The sequence below is a fragment of the Sardina pilchardus genome, chromosome 20, assembly GCF_963854185.1.
Source record: "Sardina pilchardus chromosome 20, fSarPil1.1, whole genome shotgun sequence".
Classification (NCBI taxonomy): Eukaryota; Metazoa; Chordata; class Actinopteri; order Clupeiformes; family Clupeidae; genus Sardina; species Sardina pilchardus.
The window spans coordinates 25,785,637-25,806,447 of record NC_085013.1 but is presented as its reverse complement, the minus strand read 5'-3'; the positions used below and the strand labels follow the sequence as shown (position 1 = coordinate 25,806,447).

The following is a 20,811-nucleotide window of genomic DNA, read 5'->3' as shown; positions in this document are numbered from 1 at the left end:
AAGGTTGACTCACGCGTTCCGAGACCACTGCTTGCACTCATGGACCGCCCCGGTTCCGGTCGGGTCTTGGCGATGGTGGGGATGCTGACGGAACCTCCCAGAACCCCCCGGCTCTCCTGGGGCCGGACATTCTGTGGCGGAGGACGACACACGGGTCAGAAACATCCAATCACAGCGCAGTAAATACACACGGCCACTAGGGGGCACAGTGCTTTATCTCATCCTATAGGAACTTATACATGCACACGTACACATACTGTACATTCCATAAAACATTCTCAGACGGCGGACTGCACTGGACGCACAATAAAATACACACACTTACTGTGACAAACATAAGGAGTGTGAACAAAGGGTAGAGTGTGTGAAGTCGACACAAATAAGGGTTGGGTGGGCAGTAGGAGAGTGTGTATGTGTGTGTGTTGGAGGATGAACACCAGGGATAGACAGAGGCAGTGATCTGAGACACACACACACACACACACACACAGAGGAGACAGCAGTCAAGGTGCCAGATGCTCCCCTCTCCTGCTAAGGCCCCAGATGGCGGTCAGGAGCAGCAGTCACACACACAGACACATGAAGACCTCAGGACAATATGTGCACACACACACACACACACACACACACACACACACACACACACACACACACACACACACACACACACACACACAGACACACACAGACACACACACACACACACACACACACACACACACACACACACACACAGAGACCTCAGGACAATATGTGTGCACACACACACACACACACACATACATACATACACACACACACACACACACACACACACACACGAAGACCTCAGGACAATATGTGCGCACACACACACAGACACATGAAGACCTCAGGACAATATGTGTGCACACACACACACAAACTCACAATTTCTCTTGCAGGCAGATTGAGTTGTGCACACACACACACCTCACACTTCCCTCTCTTAGGCAGGCTGAGTCATACACATGTGCAAACTTTTCCTTTCTCTCTCTAGCAGGTTGAGTTATTCCCTTGCCCTCTAGCTCTGAGTCACATACAGTACGCAGCGTGCCCCCACACACACACACACACACACACACACACACACACTCTCTTGCAGGCAGATTCAGTTGCGCACACACACACAAACACACACTCCTTCCCTCTCTTAGGCAGTCTGTGTCATGTACATGTACAAACTTTTCTAGCAGGTTGAGTTGTTCCCTCTCCCTCTGGCTTGGAGTCTCACACACACACACCCACACACACACAATCTCTCTTGCAGGCAGACTGAGCGCACACACGCACACACCCACACACCCACACACCCACACACCCACACACCCACACACCCACACACACACACACACACACACACACACACACACACACACACACACACACACACACACACACAAACACTCCTTCCTTCTCTCAGACAGTCTGTGTCATATACATGTACAAACTTTTCCTTTCCCTGTCTAGCAGTTGTTCTCTCTCCCTCTGGCTCTCAGAGTGTGTCTCACACACACACACTCACACACACCCTCACACACACACTTCCCTCTCTCTCAGGTCGGAGGAGTCGTACCAGAGAGCAGGTGGAGGCGGGAGTCCCAGGGGCGGAGCTTAGGGACGGGGATCGAGAGGAGAGGGCGCTGGAGTCTTGAGACAGGAAGTTGTCGGCAGAGAGGGGGGTCATGTGATAGACATGCTCAAAGCTGGTGGGCGTGGAGATGAGGCGGGAGCGGGGGGAGGGCAGGGGGGAGCCCGGCTACCATAGGAGAGGGGGATAGAGAGAGGAGGAGGAGGAGGGGGAGAGGGGGAGGAGAGGGGGAGAGAGGAGGAGGAGGAGGGAGAGAGAGGAGGAGGAGGAGGAAAGAGAGGGAGAGAGGGGAGAAGGGATAGAAAGAGGAGGAGGAGAGAGAGAGGAGAGGGGGATAGAGAGAGGAGGAGGAGGAGGAAGGAGAGGGAGAGAGGGGAGAAGGGATAGAAAGAGGAGGAGGAGGAGAGAAAGAGGAGAGGGGGATAGAGAGAGGAGGAGGAGGGAGATAAATTGAGGGGTAGAGCAAGAGCGGGAAGGTGGGGTGTGGAGAGAGAAGGAAGGAGAGAGAGGAGGGGGACAGAGAGAGGAGGATGAGAGGGAGAGCAATGGAGGGGTAGAGCAAGAGAGAGAAGGAAGGAGAGAGGAGGAAAGAGAGGAGGAGGAGAGAGATAAGGAGTGAGAGAGGTTAAGAGTGAGATGAAGGGAAGGATGGAAGAAGGGAAAGAGAGAAGAATAATGAGATGCATAGAGGGATGTAGGGAGGTGTAGAGATAGAGGGATGGAGACAAAAATGAAAGGTAAAAAGAGGAGAGAAAGTGTAAAGAAGAGGCATGCACTCTACACAGTCTATTGCTACTGCTACAGGAAGTTTAAACAGAGAGTGGAACTACTGTATGATTTAGACTAGTAGAGAGTGAAGAGAAAAGCACAGTGAACCTTTAGAAGAGTTTCTATTCATGCAAACTGGAGGATCTCTACAGGATCATCAGGAGACTTGAGAGGTTTGGAGAAGAGCATGGAGGTTAACTACTGGTTATATGCAGTGGGGGTGAGCTCAGAGGTGAGGCATGGGGATCTATTAGAGGTAGGGGTCCTTGAGTGTGAGTGTGAGTGTGTGTGTGTGTGTGTCACCTGGGAGAGGTCCTTGTGTGTGCACGAGAACTCGCTTGTGTATCTTAATTTCTTTGAGGACAATATGAATGACCGTACCGTGTGTGTGTGTGTGTGTGTGTGTGTGTGTGTGTGTGCTGATTTATCCGCACCATGGGCAGGTCTTTGAGGATCTGGATGCCGTCTCCTGGTCCCATGTGCACCACGTGGTTGAAGTTGGTGGGATTGGAGATCAATTTACTTCTCATCTCTGGGTCTCTCAGCATCTCCCTACACACACACACACACACAGAGGGAGAGAGAGAGAGAGAGAGAGAGAGAGAGAGAGAGAGAGAGAGAGAGAGAGAGTGAGAGAGAGGTGAGAAACGAAACGAAGCACCATTCTGAAATATGGATTGCAGTCACAGTAGACACAACACTATCTTGAGTGTATGTGTGTGTGTGTGTGTGTGTGTGTGTGTGTGTGTGTGTGTGTGCGTGCGCGTGTACCTCCTCTGTTGTATCCTCTCCTCCTCCGGTACTCTGAACGAGAAGCGTCTCTTGTTGTTCATGCTGCGCACCATCTGCTTGCGGCTGTTATCCGACGTCTCTGGCACCACCAGCTCGTCTCCCTCTGCTCAACACAGCAGAACACCACATCAACACACATCAGACCACTACAGATCACATCAACCCACATCAGACCACTACAGATCACATCAACCCACATCAGACCACTACAGATCACATCAACCCACATCAGACCACTACAGATCACATCAACACACATCAGACCACTACAGATCACATCAACCCACATCAGACCACTACAGATCACATCAACCCACATCAGACCACTACAGATCACATCAACACACATCAGACCACTACAGATCACATCAACACACATCAGACCACTACAGATCACATCAAACCACATTAGAAAGTCTGTGCTGTATTAGAGGCCTGTGCTCACCAAGAACGATAACTATAACCCTAACGATAAAAGCGTCCACACTGACCAATGATAAGGAAAGTTTCTTCTTGTGTTAATGACTGTGATGGGTTATGATTGGCTCTTAGCTTTTAATCATTCTCAAAATCGCTCTGGAAGTGATCCTCAAGGATATCGTATTTCATATTAACGAGAACGATATTTTTGTATAGTTATCGTTATTGGTGTGAATGGCCATTCAGACCTCATAAAACCACGATAGACCACTTTAGATCATATGAGACCACATCAGACCATCTCAAACCATTTCAGACCATATTAGACCTCATCAGATCAACTTAGACCATTTGAGATCACATTAGACCATTTTAGACTACATAAAACCTCCTTAGACTACTTAAGGTCCCATTAGACTACATGAGATCATCTTAGACCACATCAACCCCCTTTAAACTACATCAAACATCCTTAGACCATTTTAGATCACATTAGATCAAATCATATCATCATAGACCACTTCAAACAGTCTAAGACCACTTTGGATTATATAAAACCACTTTGATCAAAACACATCACATTAAACCACATCAGATCACTTCTGATCAGATGCATCAGTGCTACCCATCTCAATTAACACACACGGTCTCAACATCAGGTAAGGTTTTTGATGTAATCTATTCTTGTAACAGGACTATTGTCCTGACCCAGGTGTTTAGTAAATGAAGGTTTTGGCATTGGTTGGCTGCTAGTGAGTGTTCCACATTTAGTCCAGGCACTGGAGCTGGGAATGGGGTTAGCTGCACTCACAGCACAGCACACATGCCAGGGGTGTGTGTGTGTGTGTGTGAGAGAGAGAGTGTATGCGTGTACGTGTGTGTGTGTGTGTATGCATGTGTGTTTCACTGAGGGGCCTGGGCAGGTGTGGTGTGATGTGTGTGTGTGAGAGTTTAAAGGGGGATAAGGAGGGGGTCTCTTACCTGCTGTCTTGTTCTTAAAGTAAATGAGGCGAACCGTCTCCAACCCCAGAAGGTTCAATGAGCCATCTGTGTTCAGCGGGTGAGCCTGCAGACACACGCAAATACACACACATTCAGACAGACAGATAGACACACACACACACAGATAGACAGGTGGCTGAGACATGTGCTTTCCTGATGAGATGTGTGTGTAGTGTGCACGGATGCTGCACACAGCCAGGTGCTGGCTGTGGCAGAGTGTGTGTGTGTGTGTGTGTGTGTGTATACCTTCTTTAGAGGGATGGTCTGGATCCACTCCATGGTGTTCACGTCAAACACGTCCACTGCGTTCTCACTGTACACTGACAGGTAGGGAGCGTTGTAACCTGCAGGGGGGGAGACAGCTTCCATTAAATACCACCTTTATTTTTATATCTAAAAACTAGAGAGAGGGTGAGATGAGAGAAACAATGAGAGGAGTGGGAGAGAGACAGAAACAGTGAAAGAGAGAGAAGTGAGAGGGAGAGATCGAGAGAGAGAGAGAGAGGGAGAGAGAGAGAGAAAAAAAAGCGAGGGGGAGAGATCTAGAGAAAGAAGGGAAAGATCTAGAGAGAGAAAGCAAGAGAGAGAGAAAGAGAGAAGTGAGAGATCTATAGACAGAAAGAGAGAGAGAGAGAGAGAGAGAACTGCGAGATCTGAGGAGAGACAGAGAGAGTGGGAGGAAGAGCTCAACAGAGAGAAAGCCAGAGTTGAGTGGGGGTTAATGTAGGGGCCATGTTTCCCTGAGCTGCAGCCCGAGATGTGTGTTGCGTGTGTGATGATGTGTGTGTCTCTGTCACGCTGCGTTTGACTGGGCTGTGCTCTGGCGCAGCGGACAGGGCAAGATCTCCCTGGCAACGCCAATCTGGCCCACACTGGGCAGTGCCATGTTGTGCCAGTCTGTCATGGCGCGTCAGGTCACACTGTGCCCTTTATGCCGGCGTTCCCAGCGTGGCACGACCCCTGCATGTCTGATCAACGCCAAAACAAAGGGCATGGTGCCGCACTGTCCAAGAGCCGTGTTGTGCCATTTTCAAACGGCGGCGTGGGGCGAGAGGCTTCTTCTGTTGTGCCCGCGCCCCACGGCCCGTCAGCCCTGTGATGTGTGGTGTCATGTCACGTTGAGCTATTGTGTCCGGTTGAATTAGACGCACGGCGTGTGGGTTTTGTGTGGCAGGTGCGTGCGTGCGTGTGTGCGTGCGTGTGTGTGTGTGTGTGTGTGTGTGTGTTATGCTGTGTTTTTAATGTGTTGGCGGGTCAAAGACCCCATACAGGTTACATTTGTGCTGGAGTGTGTGGTGTAGAACTATGCTTTAGGTCACGCTGTCTCATATGGCATGTCATGTTGTGTTTTGTAGCCTGATGTGATGTGTGTCTGTGTCTATGTTTGTCTGTATGATTTGTGTGTGTGTATGTGTGTGTGTGACCTTCTGTATGTGATGTCACAGCAGGCAGTGGGCACACCAGTCAATGCGGAGGCCAACTATCTGTGTGTGTGTGTGTATGTGTGTTTGCGTATGTGTGTGTGTGTGTGTGTGTGTGTGTGTGTGTGTGTGTGTGTGCGTGTGAGTGTGTGTACAGACACTCACAGCAGGCCGAGGGTACCACTGTCCACATAAGTCTGGCCTGGCTGTTCACATAGACACCCATGATACAATGATACAAGACACCAGTCAATGTGGAGCCCCACTATCTGTGTGTGTGTGGTGTATGTGTGTGTGCATGTATGTATGTGCAGTGTGTGTGTGTGTATATATGTGCAGTGTGTGTGTGTGTGTGTGTGTGTGTGTGTGTGTGTGGTTTATGTGTGTGTGCGTGTATGTATGTGCAGTGTGCGTGCATATATGTGCAGTGTGTGTGTGTGTATATATGTGCAGTGTGTGTGTGTGTGTGTGTGTGTGCGTGTATGTATGTGCAGTGTGCGTGCATATATGTGCAGTGTGTGTGTGTGTATATATGTGCAGTGTGTGTGTGTGTGTGTGTGTGTGTGTGTGTGTGTGTGTGTGTGTGTGTGGTTTATGTGTGTGTGCGTGTATGTATGTGCAGTGTGCATGTATATATGTGCAGTGTGTGTGTGTGTGTGTATATATGTGCAGTGTGTGAGTATGTGTGTGTGTATATATGTGCAGTGTGTGTGTGTGTGTGTGTGTGTGTGTGTGTGTGTGTGTGTGTGTGTGTGTGTGTGTGTGTATATATGTGCAGTGTGTGTGTGGATGTGCATGAGTGTATGTGCATTGTGTGTGTGTGTGTGTGTGTGCATGAGTGTGTGTGTGTGTGTGTGTGTGTGTGTGTGTGTGTGTGTGTGTGCATGAGTGTGTGTGTGTGTGTGTGTGTGTGCATGAGTGTGTGTGTGTGTGTGTGTGTGTGTGTGTGTGTGTCCACTCACAGCAGGCGGAGGGCACGGCGGGCCACATGAGCTCCTGCTGGCGCGAGCGCCGCCCCTGGCTGTCCACGTAGACGCCCACGCTGCTGAAGCAGAGCAGCATCTCCTTGGTGGAGATCTCCACGGCGCACAGCGCGTCCAGGCCCAGCTGCCCGATGAACCCCAGCGTGTGGTCGTCGGGGTGCAGCAGGGGCGCCGGGGACGGGTCGCCCTGGACGCTGTAACGCATGAAACCCGCCTGCGGACCGGAGTGAAGGAACGGGGAGAGCAGAGCAGAGCAGAGCAGACTAGGTCAACAACTACACAACGGCTTCCGCTCAGAACTTCAGAATCGCGACTTTTAGTTTAGGTTAGTTTTTATTTTTCTCCTCATGTATACTTTATTATTGCTGTGGTTTTGTGGGATGACTCTTGATGTGAACTCGTCATCACTGAAAATGAGGGATACCTCAAATGCCCTACGAGTGTAAATAAAGAATGATAATAACAATTCCACGCCCCTCTAATGGCTAAATGTGGTGCTGGTGGCGGTGGAGCTTCCTCTCAGAACTTCATTTCACGCTACTAATGGCTAAACTTGGTGGTGGTGGTGGTGCTGCCGGTGGTGGAGCTGAGAGAATTCTAGCAGTTCTCAGTACCACGAGCAGAACTAGACCCACTTTGAAATATTGTTAGGAAGGAACAACTTCAACATCCGACATTTTTTGTAGAAATGCAAAAGATTCCAGTCTAATCTAAGACAACATATGCGGCCCAATCCCTGATCAGCTGGACACAGACATGTACATCGATAGTCTGACATTATAATCTATTTGTCTCGAGTGTTTTGTGGAGTGGGTAAGACTGTTTTTAGCAGCAGGCTGGAGGTTACCATTGACTTGAGCTAGCCTAGAATCGACGAACTCTACAACTACAGTAGAAGGACTGGATCAAATGTGCTGAAAATGGCATTCATTGAAGTTGGAAATGAGGTCCTATGTCCAACATTCTGAACTATTCCTTTAACATTAACCATCTTGTACACATTTTCATTCTCCACATTTTACAATTTTTAAAAAAAAATCTCCAAAATAAATGTTGATCTGCTGAAAAAAAAAAAAAAGCCCTTTATCATTATACATGAACCCCCTGCCTGTTGTTACTCCCTCCCTCCCTCCCCCCGTACCTGGTAGCCGACGTAGAGTCTGTCGCTCATGATCGCCATCCACTGGACAGGTGCGGGCGCCTGCAGCTCCTTGATCTTGCGCTGGCGCGTGCGCGTCTTGATCAGCTCGTAGACGATGACCTGCCGCTTGACGGCCACGCACAGGCAGCTGAGCGTGGCGCCCTGCCGCATCAGACCCCAGCACAGCGCCTGGCAACCCTTGGTCTCCGCCAGCTTGTAGGCCTCGCTCTCGCGCCCGTCCAGCGCCGAGGCGGAGATCAGACGCACGTGCCGGTTGCGGCCGGACACCACGGCCAGGAGCTGCTCCGACGGGACGAGCTCGATGAGGTGCACCTTCTTGTTGTCACCCACACGGATGATCTCTGCAGGGGGCACAGAGGGGTTAGAGGTTTGATACAGACTTTTGGATCTGTGTGTGTGTGTGTGTGTGTGTACACGTGTGTTTGTGGTGTGCTATGTGCTATGACGAGCTCGATGAGGTGCACCTTCTTATTGTCACCCACACGGATGATCTCTCTCAGCAGGGGGCACAGAGGGGTTAGAAGTTTGATACAGACTTTTGGATGGATGTGTGTGTGTGTGTGTGTGTGTGTGTGTGTGTGTGTGTGTGTGTGTGTGTGTGTGTGTGTGTGTGTGTGTGTGTGTGTGTGTGTGTGTGTGTGTGTGTGTGTGTGTGTGTGTGTGTGTGTGTGTGTGCATGTGTTGTGCAATGTGCTATGACGAGCTCAATGAGGTGCACTTTCTTTTCGTCACCCATGAGGCGGCACAGAGAGGAGGGTTACAGGTTTGATACAGGCTTTTAGATCTGTCTGTGTGTGTGCATGTATGCGTGTGTGTGTGTGTGTGTGTGTGTGTGTGTGTGTGTGTGTGTGTGTGTGTGTGTGTGTGTGAGTTATGATTGAGTGATAGTGGACTGGAATCTGGAGATGGTATCAACTTTCACCTAGTATAGTGTCAATGCTATTGTGGTCAGGTTTCCCCAAACTTACCATCTTTGGTAACATGAATAACGTACAGCCCCTCTTCATTCCCCAGAGCTATCCGTTCATGATCTGCAGAGGAAAACATTATTGGAGAACCTTTAGAACCGACCCAATAACAGTTAACTATTATCATAATTCTTGTTTGCTAATATTTAATGGGGGCTATTTCACTTCACTTAGCACTATTAATCTATAATAATAATGGTCAAGTAATATGTTTATTGAAACTGCTGTAAGTCACCATGGACAAAAGCGGCTGTTGAACAATTTCTCTCTCTCTGTGTGTGTGTGTGTGTGTGTGTGTGTGTGTGTGTGTTACAGCTCAGCAAGTCTTATGTTTATTGATACTGCTGTAAGTCACAGTGGACAAAAGCAGCTGCTAAGTAATAACCAAACATGTCTCTCTCTGTGTGTGTGTGTGTGTGTGTGTGTGTGTGTGTGTGTGTGTGTGTGTGAGAGAGTGTATGCGGACACGTCAAACTACAGCTCAGCAGTGCCCCCTGGTGGTTGCGTGCCCCACCTATGATGGTGGCGGTCTGCGTGCCCTTGATGAGGGGCAGGGCGCTGTCGTAGGCCTCCTTGGGCGCGTACACCGAGCGCTCCTTCAGCTTGTTCTTGCGCAGCAGCCGCTGGAGCTCGCTCAGGAGCCCCACCCACTTGCTGCGCTCCGATTCGCTGTCGGCCAGCAGGAGCACGGAGCACTTCTTGCCGCCCGCCGTCGACGCCAGCTGGGACGCCGTCACCTAGGAGACGAGGAGAGAGCACACATGGGGGTCACACGGGGACAGGACAGGATAGGACAGGGAGCAGCTGGGATGCTGTCACCTAGGAAACCAGAGGCAGAAAGTAACCTTGGTGATGGGCAGGAGGGCAAGAAAAGGAAGTGAGGGGACATGAACATGAACACACATAGACAAACACACACACACACACGGTCATCTAAGCCACATATCTTATTGTCTTATTCATTAGAGCTAAAAATGTCGTTTAGAGTTTCAAAAGAAAAAGCTGAACCAGGATCCTCACTGCAGATTAAAAAAAAAAAAAAAAAAACTGGTTATGACTGCAGGGTAGAATACCACACAGAGTCAACAAACGTTTGCAAGGGAATGGCAGTTAACCGCAAACACCACCATACTGGAGGCAGGGAAACGAGCAGGAAGAAAGTGGAAAAACAAAAAGGACTGCAGCCAAATGAAAAGCTTTTTTGTTTGTGAAATGTGTGTGTGGTGGTGAGGGGCAGCACTGCGAGAGGGGATTTCATCTCCCACTGAGAGTGTTATTCCACTTAAAAGAAAATGACAAGATTCCCAACTCCCACAGCCATGAAAATGAATGCTGAGGGAATTCATATTTTCTTTTTTTTTTCTTCCCCCGTTGTTGGAAAAACTCAAATTGTATTCAAATGAAAGTACAAAGCATTCTAAGAACTGGTTGCACAACTGTAAAACAAAGCAGCTCGCAGCGGAATTTCCCTCAACTCCCAATCATCTTCTCAGAACGACTCCTCGGGATTCTTTTATGTGCGGCCCAAAGCTCACTGGAGGCTAAACGTCCAAACTCTCAGGGCTTATTGAGCTAATATAAACTGAATTATGGCAGTGACCACAGGGGGCTTTGTTAGAAAACATCACACACATACAGTAACACCCATGATCCCGGGAGAAGACCTTCATCTTCAACCCAAAGTGCTGGTTCTTACTCTAATATTGTCATTTAAAAAGAGGACTTCACCAGCCTATTATAAAAGGGAAAAAAGCTAACTGCCTCTGACTGGTTAGTTAGTTGTCCCACCAAAATGTTATTTCCTGTACACCTGACTAATTCTACTGAGATATATTCTCACAGCAGCGACATCATCTTAGTTAAAGTTACAGCTGTCTGATATTTAGCAGATGCTTTAATCCAAAGTGACACCAGAGAGGGTTAGCGAGAGGCCCAAACGTTCGTCAACTTCCGCCAGCTTATGCAGACCGAAACAGTCCCGTTTTGCTCCCATAGTAACAAATTGCGTTGCCGTAACTTAACTAGCAATGAAGGATCTTTGCCGACACGGATTCGGTATGGTGGGAATGGAACTCGACGTCACTGCTGTTCCACCACGTGGTGCGGGATCATGAAGACCTGAGAGAGGTGAACTCACCCTGAAGATGCAGGGGATGTCCTTCCTGTTGGCGTGGATGACGTCAGATGCCAGCACAGAGCTGACACAGAAGTCCTCATCTCTGCATCAGGGAGACGGGAGAGAGAGAGAGAGAGAGAGAGAGAGAGAGAGAGAGAGAGAGAGAGAGAGAGAGAGAGAGAGAAGCAGTCAGTCTGTCTGGTCAAATTACTTTGCTCTGAATATCATCCTGAAAATCCTGCTAGTTCTTGGAGCAACATGGTCTAAAATATAGACATTATACATCATGTTCCTCATGTATCGTGGCATGTGTATTATGTTGTGGTCACTGACACTGTGTGTGTAAATGCTAAATATGAGTATGTTATGTGTATGCGTGTGTGTGTGTGTGCTATGTGTGCGGTGTGTGTGTGTGTGTGTGTGTGTGTGTGTGTGTGTGTGTGTGTGTGTGTGTGTGTGTGTGTGTGTGTGTGTGTGTGTGTGTGTGTGTGTGTGTGTGTGTGTGTGTGTTGTGGTGACCGACCTCATGTCCATGACCTGGCTGACCACTACGCTGGGCTGGGCCGCCTTGCCCTCGGCCACCTCGTACAGGAACAGCTTGAAGTCACACACCACCGCAAGCACTCGCTGCCAGCCCTTCTTCACACCCGCCGGCTTCGGAACCTGACACACACACATACAGAATACAGAACTGATTACACACATCACTCACACAAAACACAGAAGGTATCCAACGCACGACTCACTCACTCTTTCACATACACACACACAGGCATAGATAGATAGATAGATACTTTATTGATCCCCAAGGGGAAATTCAAGAAGCATCAAACACATGCCCACAGGACAGGTTCAAGCTATTATACACCTCAGGTGTCCTCAGGTCACCCTCATAGACAGACACACAGTGGATTGTAAGTGCCACACACACACTCACGGTGGATTTTAAGTGTCTCAGAAGCGTGCGCGTACGCACACACACACACACACAAACACACACACACACACACACACACACACACACACACACAGGACTGTAAGAGCCGTACCCGCACGTGTCCCTCGTAGGCAGTGCCGATGCCCTTCTGGGGGTCGATGCCCAGAGGGCCTTTGGTCTGGTCAGGGGGGATCGGACACACCGCCGGGGCCTTGTCCGCACAGGTCACATGACACGAGAAGTTGCACACTGTAGGAGGGAGGGTGAAAAGGGAGGGATGATGAAAAGGAGAGGAAGAAGGAGAGAAAAGAGAGGAATGAGAGAAGAAAAGAGAAGGAATACAAAGAAGATGACGAGAATACAGGTATGTAATCACATGACTAGTATTACTAGTATTGACCAATATCACATTATCCTTCACCCTTTAATGCCTTTGTTTGCATTCCTCAAGTCTAAACAATGCCAGACCTCTATCAGCAAACCCCCTAATCCAACATCCAAGTCAAGCCATTCATATCCATGAAGGCCAACACTCAATGCTCGCGTCAAGTGACTTAAATTTATAACTACATTACTTTTAACGGATCAAAGCCAACTGACGGCATCTGACACACGTCTACGCTAAAGTTTAGGAAATTGTTCTATCTCTTGAGTGCATATCAGACGCGAATGTCGTTGCCAGGTGGTTGCCAGCACTGGTTCAGGTGGCTTTGCCCACCTGAGGGGCTACACGATATACACTATGCTATGTGACTCACCTTCGCAGGTGCATCCCTGCCGGATGAGGCCCACCATGAGGGAGGTGCACTGGCCACACTTGGTGGGGGTGTTGAAGGACTTCACCACAAACTGATGGGCACGCGGCTGCAAGCACACACACACACACACACACACACACAAACTTACAACAGCTGTTGGAAGACTAAAGTACACTCACGCTTGAGCCTACATGCTTGAATAATTTCAGAATTACTGGCAGAATAATTGGCAGATTTTGAAAGTCTGCCATCGGCTGGTTATTTGTTTGTAAATACTCAAGCCTATTTAAAAAAAAAAAAAAAAAAAACGGTAATATTTTATAAAATGATTGGTATTACCACTATTATCAGTTCTTGTAAGCATGTCTAGTAAATGTTGGACAGTCTAAAATTAACCATATATAATCATAGTCACTTCTTACCTTTGGTCCTAGGCTGGACCCACTGTACGTAGACCGCATGGTTGGGGTAGCAGTACGCTCAGTCCCCTACACACACACACACACACATACATACAGAGAGAGAGAGCAAAAAAAAATATTTTCAGTGTGGACAATATTTATATATAGTGACCTACTAAACACCACGGGGGTAAGACTGCCTTGCCCTCTGGCAGGGGGTCAGAGGTGAAAGGTCACGTACCTCCATGGGCTCCACATCGCTGGTGGTGGAGGGGGAGCGCGAGCGTGAGATGAGCTGGCCAGACTTGGCATCGTCCTCACGCGACGGGGTGTTGGACAGGCTGAAGTTATCAATGGAGTCAATCTGCAGGGACAGGGAGAGAGGGGGTCAGAGCCCGACAAAGACAGACTGTTTCTTGCTCTCTCTCTTTCTATCTCACACACACACACTCTCGCGCACACACACGCCGTGTCTCTCTCTCATTCTCTCTCTCTCTCTCTCTTTCTCTCTCTCGAGCATGCACACACACGCACACAAACACACACACACACACACACACACAGTGTCTCTCTCTCTCTCTCTCTCTTACACACACTCACACATACTCTCACTTCTTATACACACACACACATACATCTGAGGAGATCATGTTGTACACTGCAAGCAAGGGAAGCACTGCAAAAAAGCGGCTCTCAGTGACCTAACAGCAACACAGCAAGCTCAAGGGGTCTTCTAGTCCATCCACTGTGGCAAAGCAGACCAGGGGCAAACAACAACAACAACAACAACAACAACAACAACAACAACAACCCGTGTGACCGGCCGGGGCTGGAGGGAGGTGGCAGCTAACGTTCCAGAGACAGACAGACGGGCATTCCATGGAAAAGATTCCGGAATCCACACACAAATGAGGAACATTCCAAATGAAAGAGGAAATGGAGAAGACGATGAGAGATGATAAAAAGTCTTTAGATGGAGTAATGGTGACACAGTGTTACACAAAATGCTCTAATGAAGGGGGGAAAAAATAATGAAAAAAGTTAAATGGGAGGAAAAAACTGAGAACCATGAGAAAGCACAGAGCCAAATATACTGTATCAGCCGTTATCAGGGTCACGCAAAGCAGCAGGTCAGACACATCCATCCTCATGCATGTCTGAGAACACAAACCCGCTCCCAAGCAGAGCCACACCATGGGCCAGAACAGAGGACAGCCACAGAGAACAGGAACATGATGAGACTTTATCATCTGTTTCTGATTAGTTAGTTTTACAAAGATGCTTAGGTACACCTTCATAGGCTGTTTTGCATTATAATGGTCTAATGATATAACAAGGATAGCCACACACACACACACACACACACAGACGGACACACAGATATGCATTGACCGCAGAGACATGCATATACACCACACGTATACACACACACACACACACACAGACATGCATGCATACACACCACACGTGTACAAACACACACACACACACACACACCGAGTTCCTGCAAGGCCATGCAAGCAAGTAGAGGTGGAGGGGAATCGTGCACCCACTGATAGGCATCAGAAGCACCATGAGCACAAGTGCGCACACACACACACAAATACACACACACACACTGCTGCACCTCTGAGGAGCAGACACTTCAACCAAATATCAATAAGTGAAAATATCAGCACAGAAAAGGAGCGCTTACTCTTCTGCCTTTGCTAGTCGGACCACAGGCAGGGGAACGCTAGAGCACAGAGGGGAGAGACACACACACACACACACACACACACAAGACAGACAGATAGGGGGAGAGAGAGAGAGAGAGAGAGAGAGAGAAAGGGAGGGATGAATGGAGACGGAGAGAGAGCGAAGATAGAACAGAAAAGACAGATACACAGACAGGAATCGAGGTTGGATGACAACAGAGGAGCGAATGGCAATATAGGGAGAGAAAGAGAAAGAGAGAAGGGGAAAGAGAGGAAGAGAGAGAGAGAAAGGAAGATAGAAAGGGAGAGGGGGAGAAAAGACTGACATAAATACATGGTTTTTCAGTTCCAGGGGAGGAGAGCACACATAAGCATGTCTCAGAGCACTGAACGATTCACAATCTTCCACTCCAGAATGAACTAGGTCATCCATAAGCTTTAACCCTTTGTTATCCAGGGGCCACAGAGTGCATCTACTCAGGCAGGCGTTTAACTGCACTAACAAGGCAGCTACTGCAGCTAGCAGCTATGTAAAAAAAAAAAGAGCCCTTCTCATACACAAGCCAGCCCACTCAAGTAAACAAACAAACACAAACAAACAAACCATCAAATAAATGTATAAATAAATAAACAAACAAACATCGTAAGATGCCTGCTCATCCTGTGTTTAAAGGTGGTGGCGTAGTCTAGTTAGCTGTAGTGGAGATACTGTGATGTACTGTAGTAGTTAGCTGTAGTGGGTATAACTGTGATTAACCCCATATGTAATACAACATATCCAAAGATCCTTACAGTAATTACTAACTGCTCCACTTTAACCCTCTCTGACATGTCCTTGCCTATTTAAAAAGAGGTTATACTGAAATGGTGATTATTTTGAAGTGGGTATACTGCGTAGTTCTGTGTATCACATACTGTAGACTACACCACTGGCTGTGGGTGAAAGTACGGCAGAGGGAGACAATCATCTTGAAGTTTTTCTGACGGTCACATCTCACAGCTAGTGCTGTATGACGGAAAGGGGAACAAGCCTATGCACACAAGAGTGACACATTGAGGATTGCCATAATAAGCATCCCATAATACTCACATCAAAATGATCCAACGCAGAGGTAGGTGCATTCAGGAAGGCAAGGAAGGAATTCTGAGAGTCCTGGTGTTTTACTCCTAAAACATAAAACAACATGGCTGCCTTAACGCATGGGAGCAACATTTCAGTCTTACATGCTTGAGAACGGCAAGTACGCAACGACACACACGTGTGTGTGTGTGTGTGTGTGTGTGTGTGTGTGTTGAATGACTACCCCCGAGTACATTTCAGACATCTCATGGGGTGGAACCCCTGTTGCCAGTGCTGCTTTAATGTAATCAGACTGGATGTCTTCATAGTGTGTGTGTGTGTGTGTGTGTCTGTCATGTGTGATCAGTCTTGGTGCTGATGGTGCAGTGAAGCTGTCATTCCCACTGTGGGTGGAGTGGGGAGGGGAGGACATGCTGCCACAATCCCAAAATGTAAAAAGCATCAGTGATGCCAGCCTTCAAACAGCATCGTTTACGCCATTAGCCAACACGTCTTCCCCACGGAGAGCCAACAAAGGCCTCCTCTCAATGTGTCAGTGCATGTAGGCATGACTGTATGTGTCTGATTGAGTGTGAGTGTCCGAGTGGGAGTGGGAGTGTGTGTGTGTGTGTGAGTGAGTGAGTGAGTGAGTGAGTGAGTGAGTGAGTGAGTGAGTGAGTGAGTGAGTGAGTGAGAATGTGTGTGTGTGTGTGTGTGTGTGTGGGTGTGTGTATGAGAGAGAGAGTGTGTGTGTGTATGTGTATGAGAGAGAGTGTGTAAGTGTGTGTGTTGTACCCTTTCCCATGCGCAGCTCCTCAGTTTCACGTTTGAGCCTTTCGATCTCAGCCTGGAGCTCCTGATTCTTGTCATCAGAGTCCTTCAGTTTGCTGAGTGAAACACACACCAATCAATAAATCAATCAATTAACTGTTACACTATATGTTACATCTATATGAAGATTGATCGTTGTGTTGCCTTATGTTGCCTTTGGATGGAGGAAAAATAGATAGAGAAGAGAGAAAGAGAAAGAAAGGAAGACAGACAGGGAGAGAGTGTGGGAGCAAGAGAAGAGAAATAGAGAAAGAGAGAGAGAGAAGAAAGAAAAAAGGAAAGAAAGAAAGAGAAAAAAAAGAAAAAAAGTAGAGAGGGAGAGAGAGAGAGGGGGGGTGTTCTGTTTGGATAGTGTGTGTGTGTGTGTGTGTGTGTGTGTGTGTCTCCGTACCACTCAGTGCTCATGTTGTCGGCCTTGACCTTGTTGAGTTCGTCCTGGATGGCCTGCTTGGCTCTGATCTCGGCGTCCAGGGCGGACTGCAGCTCCAGCCGGGCCGACATGTCCAGCTTGGCCAGCCGACGCATCTTCCACGGCATGTCCTGAGAGAGGAGGAGGGCAAACTCCAAATCAGGCCGGCGAGCTTATTCTGGAGTGGATGTGCGTATGTGGGCTTTCATGGTGGGTGGCTCTAGTGTGCAAGACTGCACATTAACTGTGCACTCACGAGATTCGCAATCTATTCTGTGTGTGTGTGTGTCTGTCTGTCAGTGTGTGTGAGTGAGTCTGTCTGTGTTGGAGTTTTTTTTATCTCTGTGAGTGTCTTTGTGTGTGTCTGTCTGTCTGTGTGTATGAGTGTGTGTGTCTGTGTGTGTGAGTCTGTCTGTGTGTGTGAGTTTTTAATCTGTGTGTGTGTGTGTGCATGTATATATGTGTGCCCACCGTCCCCCTGGCTCCCAGGCTGCTGCTCCTCAGTCCCTCCAGCTCCTCAGTCATCTTGGTGGCCAGAGCCTGCAGGTAGCCGCGAGCATCCTTCTCATCACTCACCCTGTACACACACACACACACACGCGCGCGCACACACACACACACACACACACACACACACACACACACACACACACACACACACACACACACACACACACACACACACACACACACACACACACACACACACACACACACACACACACACACACACACACACACACACACACACACACACACACACACACACACACACACACACACACACAAATACAGAGGCATGCAGACACACGTCATTTACATCACTATTTGTCACAGTACACACTAGATGCAATTTCAATGTTATGCCACTAGGGGTCAGTGCAGGTTTGTGATTTCTCAAAGTACAGCCAGGCAAAGAACAATGTTTTCTGATGCCGTTTCTAGCAGACAAAGTTTGTTTGTGTTTGTGTGTGTGTGTGTGTGTGTGTGTTTGGGGGGGTGTAAGGGCATTTGTACAAGTAAGTTGCATTGCAATGCATATGGATGATTTTGAGTATGTGTGCGCATTCGTGATTTCCATGTAACTAAGAATATGTGCACTTGTTAGATCGTGTGTGTGTGTGTAACATGTGAGAGTGTGTGTGTGTGTGTGTGTGTGTGTGTGTGCTCACCACTGGATGATCTCCGTGATCTGGGCCTCCCAGTGGGCGACACTCTCCTTCTTGTCGGCCAGTTCTCTCAGCTCCTCCTCCAGCTGCTTATTACCCGCACTCAGCTTCTCATACTGGGATGTCAACTAGCAAAGAGGATAGAAGGACATATGTCAGATCAAAACCAGTCAATTCTTTCGGAACAAAGAGCAAAGATATCAAGTACGCACGCACTCACGCACGCACGCACGCACGCACGCACGCACGCACGCACGCACTCACGCACGCACGCACGCACGCACTTCAATATACACAATGGACAGAGGGTCTTGAATTTAGACTGAACTGACTGAATTCAGACAGCGTGAACAAACACACAGACAACAAAAAGCCATATGAACCCCCGTGAAGTGAAATGTCTGAAGAAAGTGCAGAGACCAGATCTCTTGAACAACAGGATGGGCGTGTCAGGACACAAATCCAATGTGTTCTAGATTTAGGAGACAAGACAGAACCCCAGTGCAGTTCCATCTCTCTTGTTCTAGATTTAGAAGACAGGACGGAACCTCAGTGCAGTTCCATCTCTGTGTTCTAGATTTAGGAGACAGGACGGAACCAGAGAGGGTTAAATATAAAGAATCTTTGACGGAACCCCAGTGCAGTTCCATCTCTCTTGTTCTAGATTTAGAAGACAGGACGGAACCTCAGTGCAGTTCCATCTCTGTGTTCTAGATTTAGGAGACAGGACGGAACCAGAGAGGGTTAAATTCATTTGTGCCACCTACGTCACTATCAAGTAGAACGCCGCCATATTTACGACCGATTTCGCCCAATATGACTGCCCACACTGCCCGTTTGAATGGAAGAGAAAGACAGATAGATCTAGAGAAATGTTCAGTTTTAGGCTCCGATCTTTATTTGTTTGTTACCCCCAGTTTTCCTTTATCCCTTATTGTCTGCCCCAAGTTTGTTCCAATTGGCTTTCCATATCATACATTTATCTAGTTAACCCCTCATACAGTGGTGTTAATTAGGCTATTTTAAGATAAGGTGACGATGTTCGAGACCGCCCAAACCGGGAAGATAATCCCAAAAATGTGGGATAAAAACGGGGACATTTTCAGGTTGACTCAATCCGATTGAAATACATATAAGTTTTGTCTTCAAAAAACGGGGGGGCTAGGTAGCTTTACTGTATTTTCCCCGGGTCGGGCAACCAAAACCGGGGGCTGTAGGCTACAGGAAACCGGAGACTGCACCGATGCATCAGCATGGGAATAGGCTAGCCTACGTAGGCCTAGGCTATAATAAAAACATGATTCTAGTGGTAGTTTACTGACTAGGTAACGTTAGTTAAGTGGCCAACAGCTAGCAATCTCATGTTAGTGCCCCAACTAATTGAATAAATAGCCGAAAAGAGGCATTCTCCCTCTCACGCAATAGCGTTTTTGAAATCGAAACTGGGTTTTGCTGAAGTAGCCGGCTACAGGCAGGTTTTATTACATAAAACCAAGCAACACGGTGTAACCTTAATTTGCTGTTTATTGCTCTGTCTGAAGCACAAAATATAAAAATACCAATCAGACATGCATCACGCAAGACGCATCGATTTCTGTACATGTAGCCTATCTCATTCACACCGATAGCAGCCACAACCGCACGCTCTGCAAACTATAGCTAACTCTAACCAACTAACATTGGCAAGATATAAAAACAACGTAGCCAGTGTATATAATGAGCACAATACAAGTAGATAGACTACATTACAGAGAAACAGCACAAACTACAACTCTACTAGATCGCATTTTGATGACACCATACCTCTGCCTCAGGACTGTCGCAGCACCCTCTGGGCTAGGCCTACATGAAAACTGGTAAGGGGTCCTCCGCAGCGTGGGAACCAACTCCTTCCACACCCAAGCCACACACACCCAATAGCCTACTATTTACTGTACCCAGAGGAGTATGAAACAGTTTTTCACCATGCAACATTGTACAGAACATGCAGGGAATAAGGGGAAATCCAGGGAAGCTTAATCAACCCTGCTACAATAGCAAGTTAGTAGGTAGGTTGCCTTTAACGACAGGAGCAAGCTTACCGCAACAACAGCGGTCACACTATAACAGAGGTGAATTCCACCACAACACACCTCTAGTGTTCAAATACACTCATTCACAGGCATGATTTCATACTACTTTGAGTAACTTCACCATCTGTAATAGTGTCTTCTGCAACATTTAAATAATACAATTAAAACTGATTGAACTGACAGTGACCTTTCAGCACCTGATAAGGTAAAATGTACCACTTGACAAGATGACATTG

At 47.9% G+C, this 20,811-nt stretch overlaps 1 protein-coding gene across 2 annotated transcripts in view; it reads right to left on the bottom strand.

Moving 5' to 3' along the window:
• cdc42bpaa (CDC42 binding protein kinase alpha (DMPK-like) a) overlaps positions 1–20,811 on the bottom strand; it is a 97,272-nt gene that overhangs the window by 7,932 nt on the left and 68,529 nt on the right. The window contains exons 17-37 of one of the 2 annotated variants that reach the window (XM_062523422.1): positions 18,507–18,631; positions 17,806–17,911; positions 17,317–17,465; positions 16,890–16,981; positions 16,125–16,201; positions 13,579–13,701; positions 13,359–13,424; positions 12,937–13,042; positions 12,291–12,427; positions 11,765–11,904; positions 11,263–11,344; positions 9,640–9,862; positions 9,126–9,188; positions 8,137–8,498; positions 6,975–7,209; positions 4,838–4,935; positions 4,571–4,655; positions 3,149–3,272; positions 2,812–2,929; positions 1,595–1,777; positions 14–131 (exon numbers count right to left, since the gene is read on the bottom strand). In XM_062523422.1, the coding sequence (XP_062379406.1) occupies positions 14–131; positions 1,595–1,777; positions 2,812–2,929; positions 3,149–3,272; positions 4,571–4,655; positions 4,838–4,935; positions 6,975–7,209; positions 8,137–8,498; positions 9,126–9,188; positions 9,640–9,862; positions 11,263–11,344; positions 11,765–11,904; positions 12,291–12,427; positions 12,937–13,042; positions 13,359–13,424; positions 13,579–13,701; positions 16,125–16,201; positions 16,890–16,981; positions 17,317–17,465; positions 17,806–17,911; positions 18,507–18,631 (2,812 nt within the window). The remainder of the gene's footprint in view (positions 1–13; positions 132–1,594; positions 1,778–2,811; positions 2,930–3,148; positions 3,273–4,570; positions 4,656–4,837; positions 4,936–6,974; positions 7,210–8,136; positions 8,499–9,125; positions 9,189–9,639; positions 9,863–11,262; positions 11,345–11,764; positions 11,905–12,290; positions 12,428–12,936; positions 13,043–13,358; positions 13,425–13,578; positions 13,702–16,124; positions 16,202–16,889; positions 16,982–17,316; positions 17,466–17,805; positions 17,912–18,506; positions 18,632–20,811) is intronic. The other variant, XM_062523423.1, reaches the window with a different exon arrangement.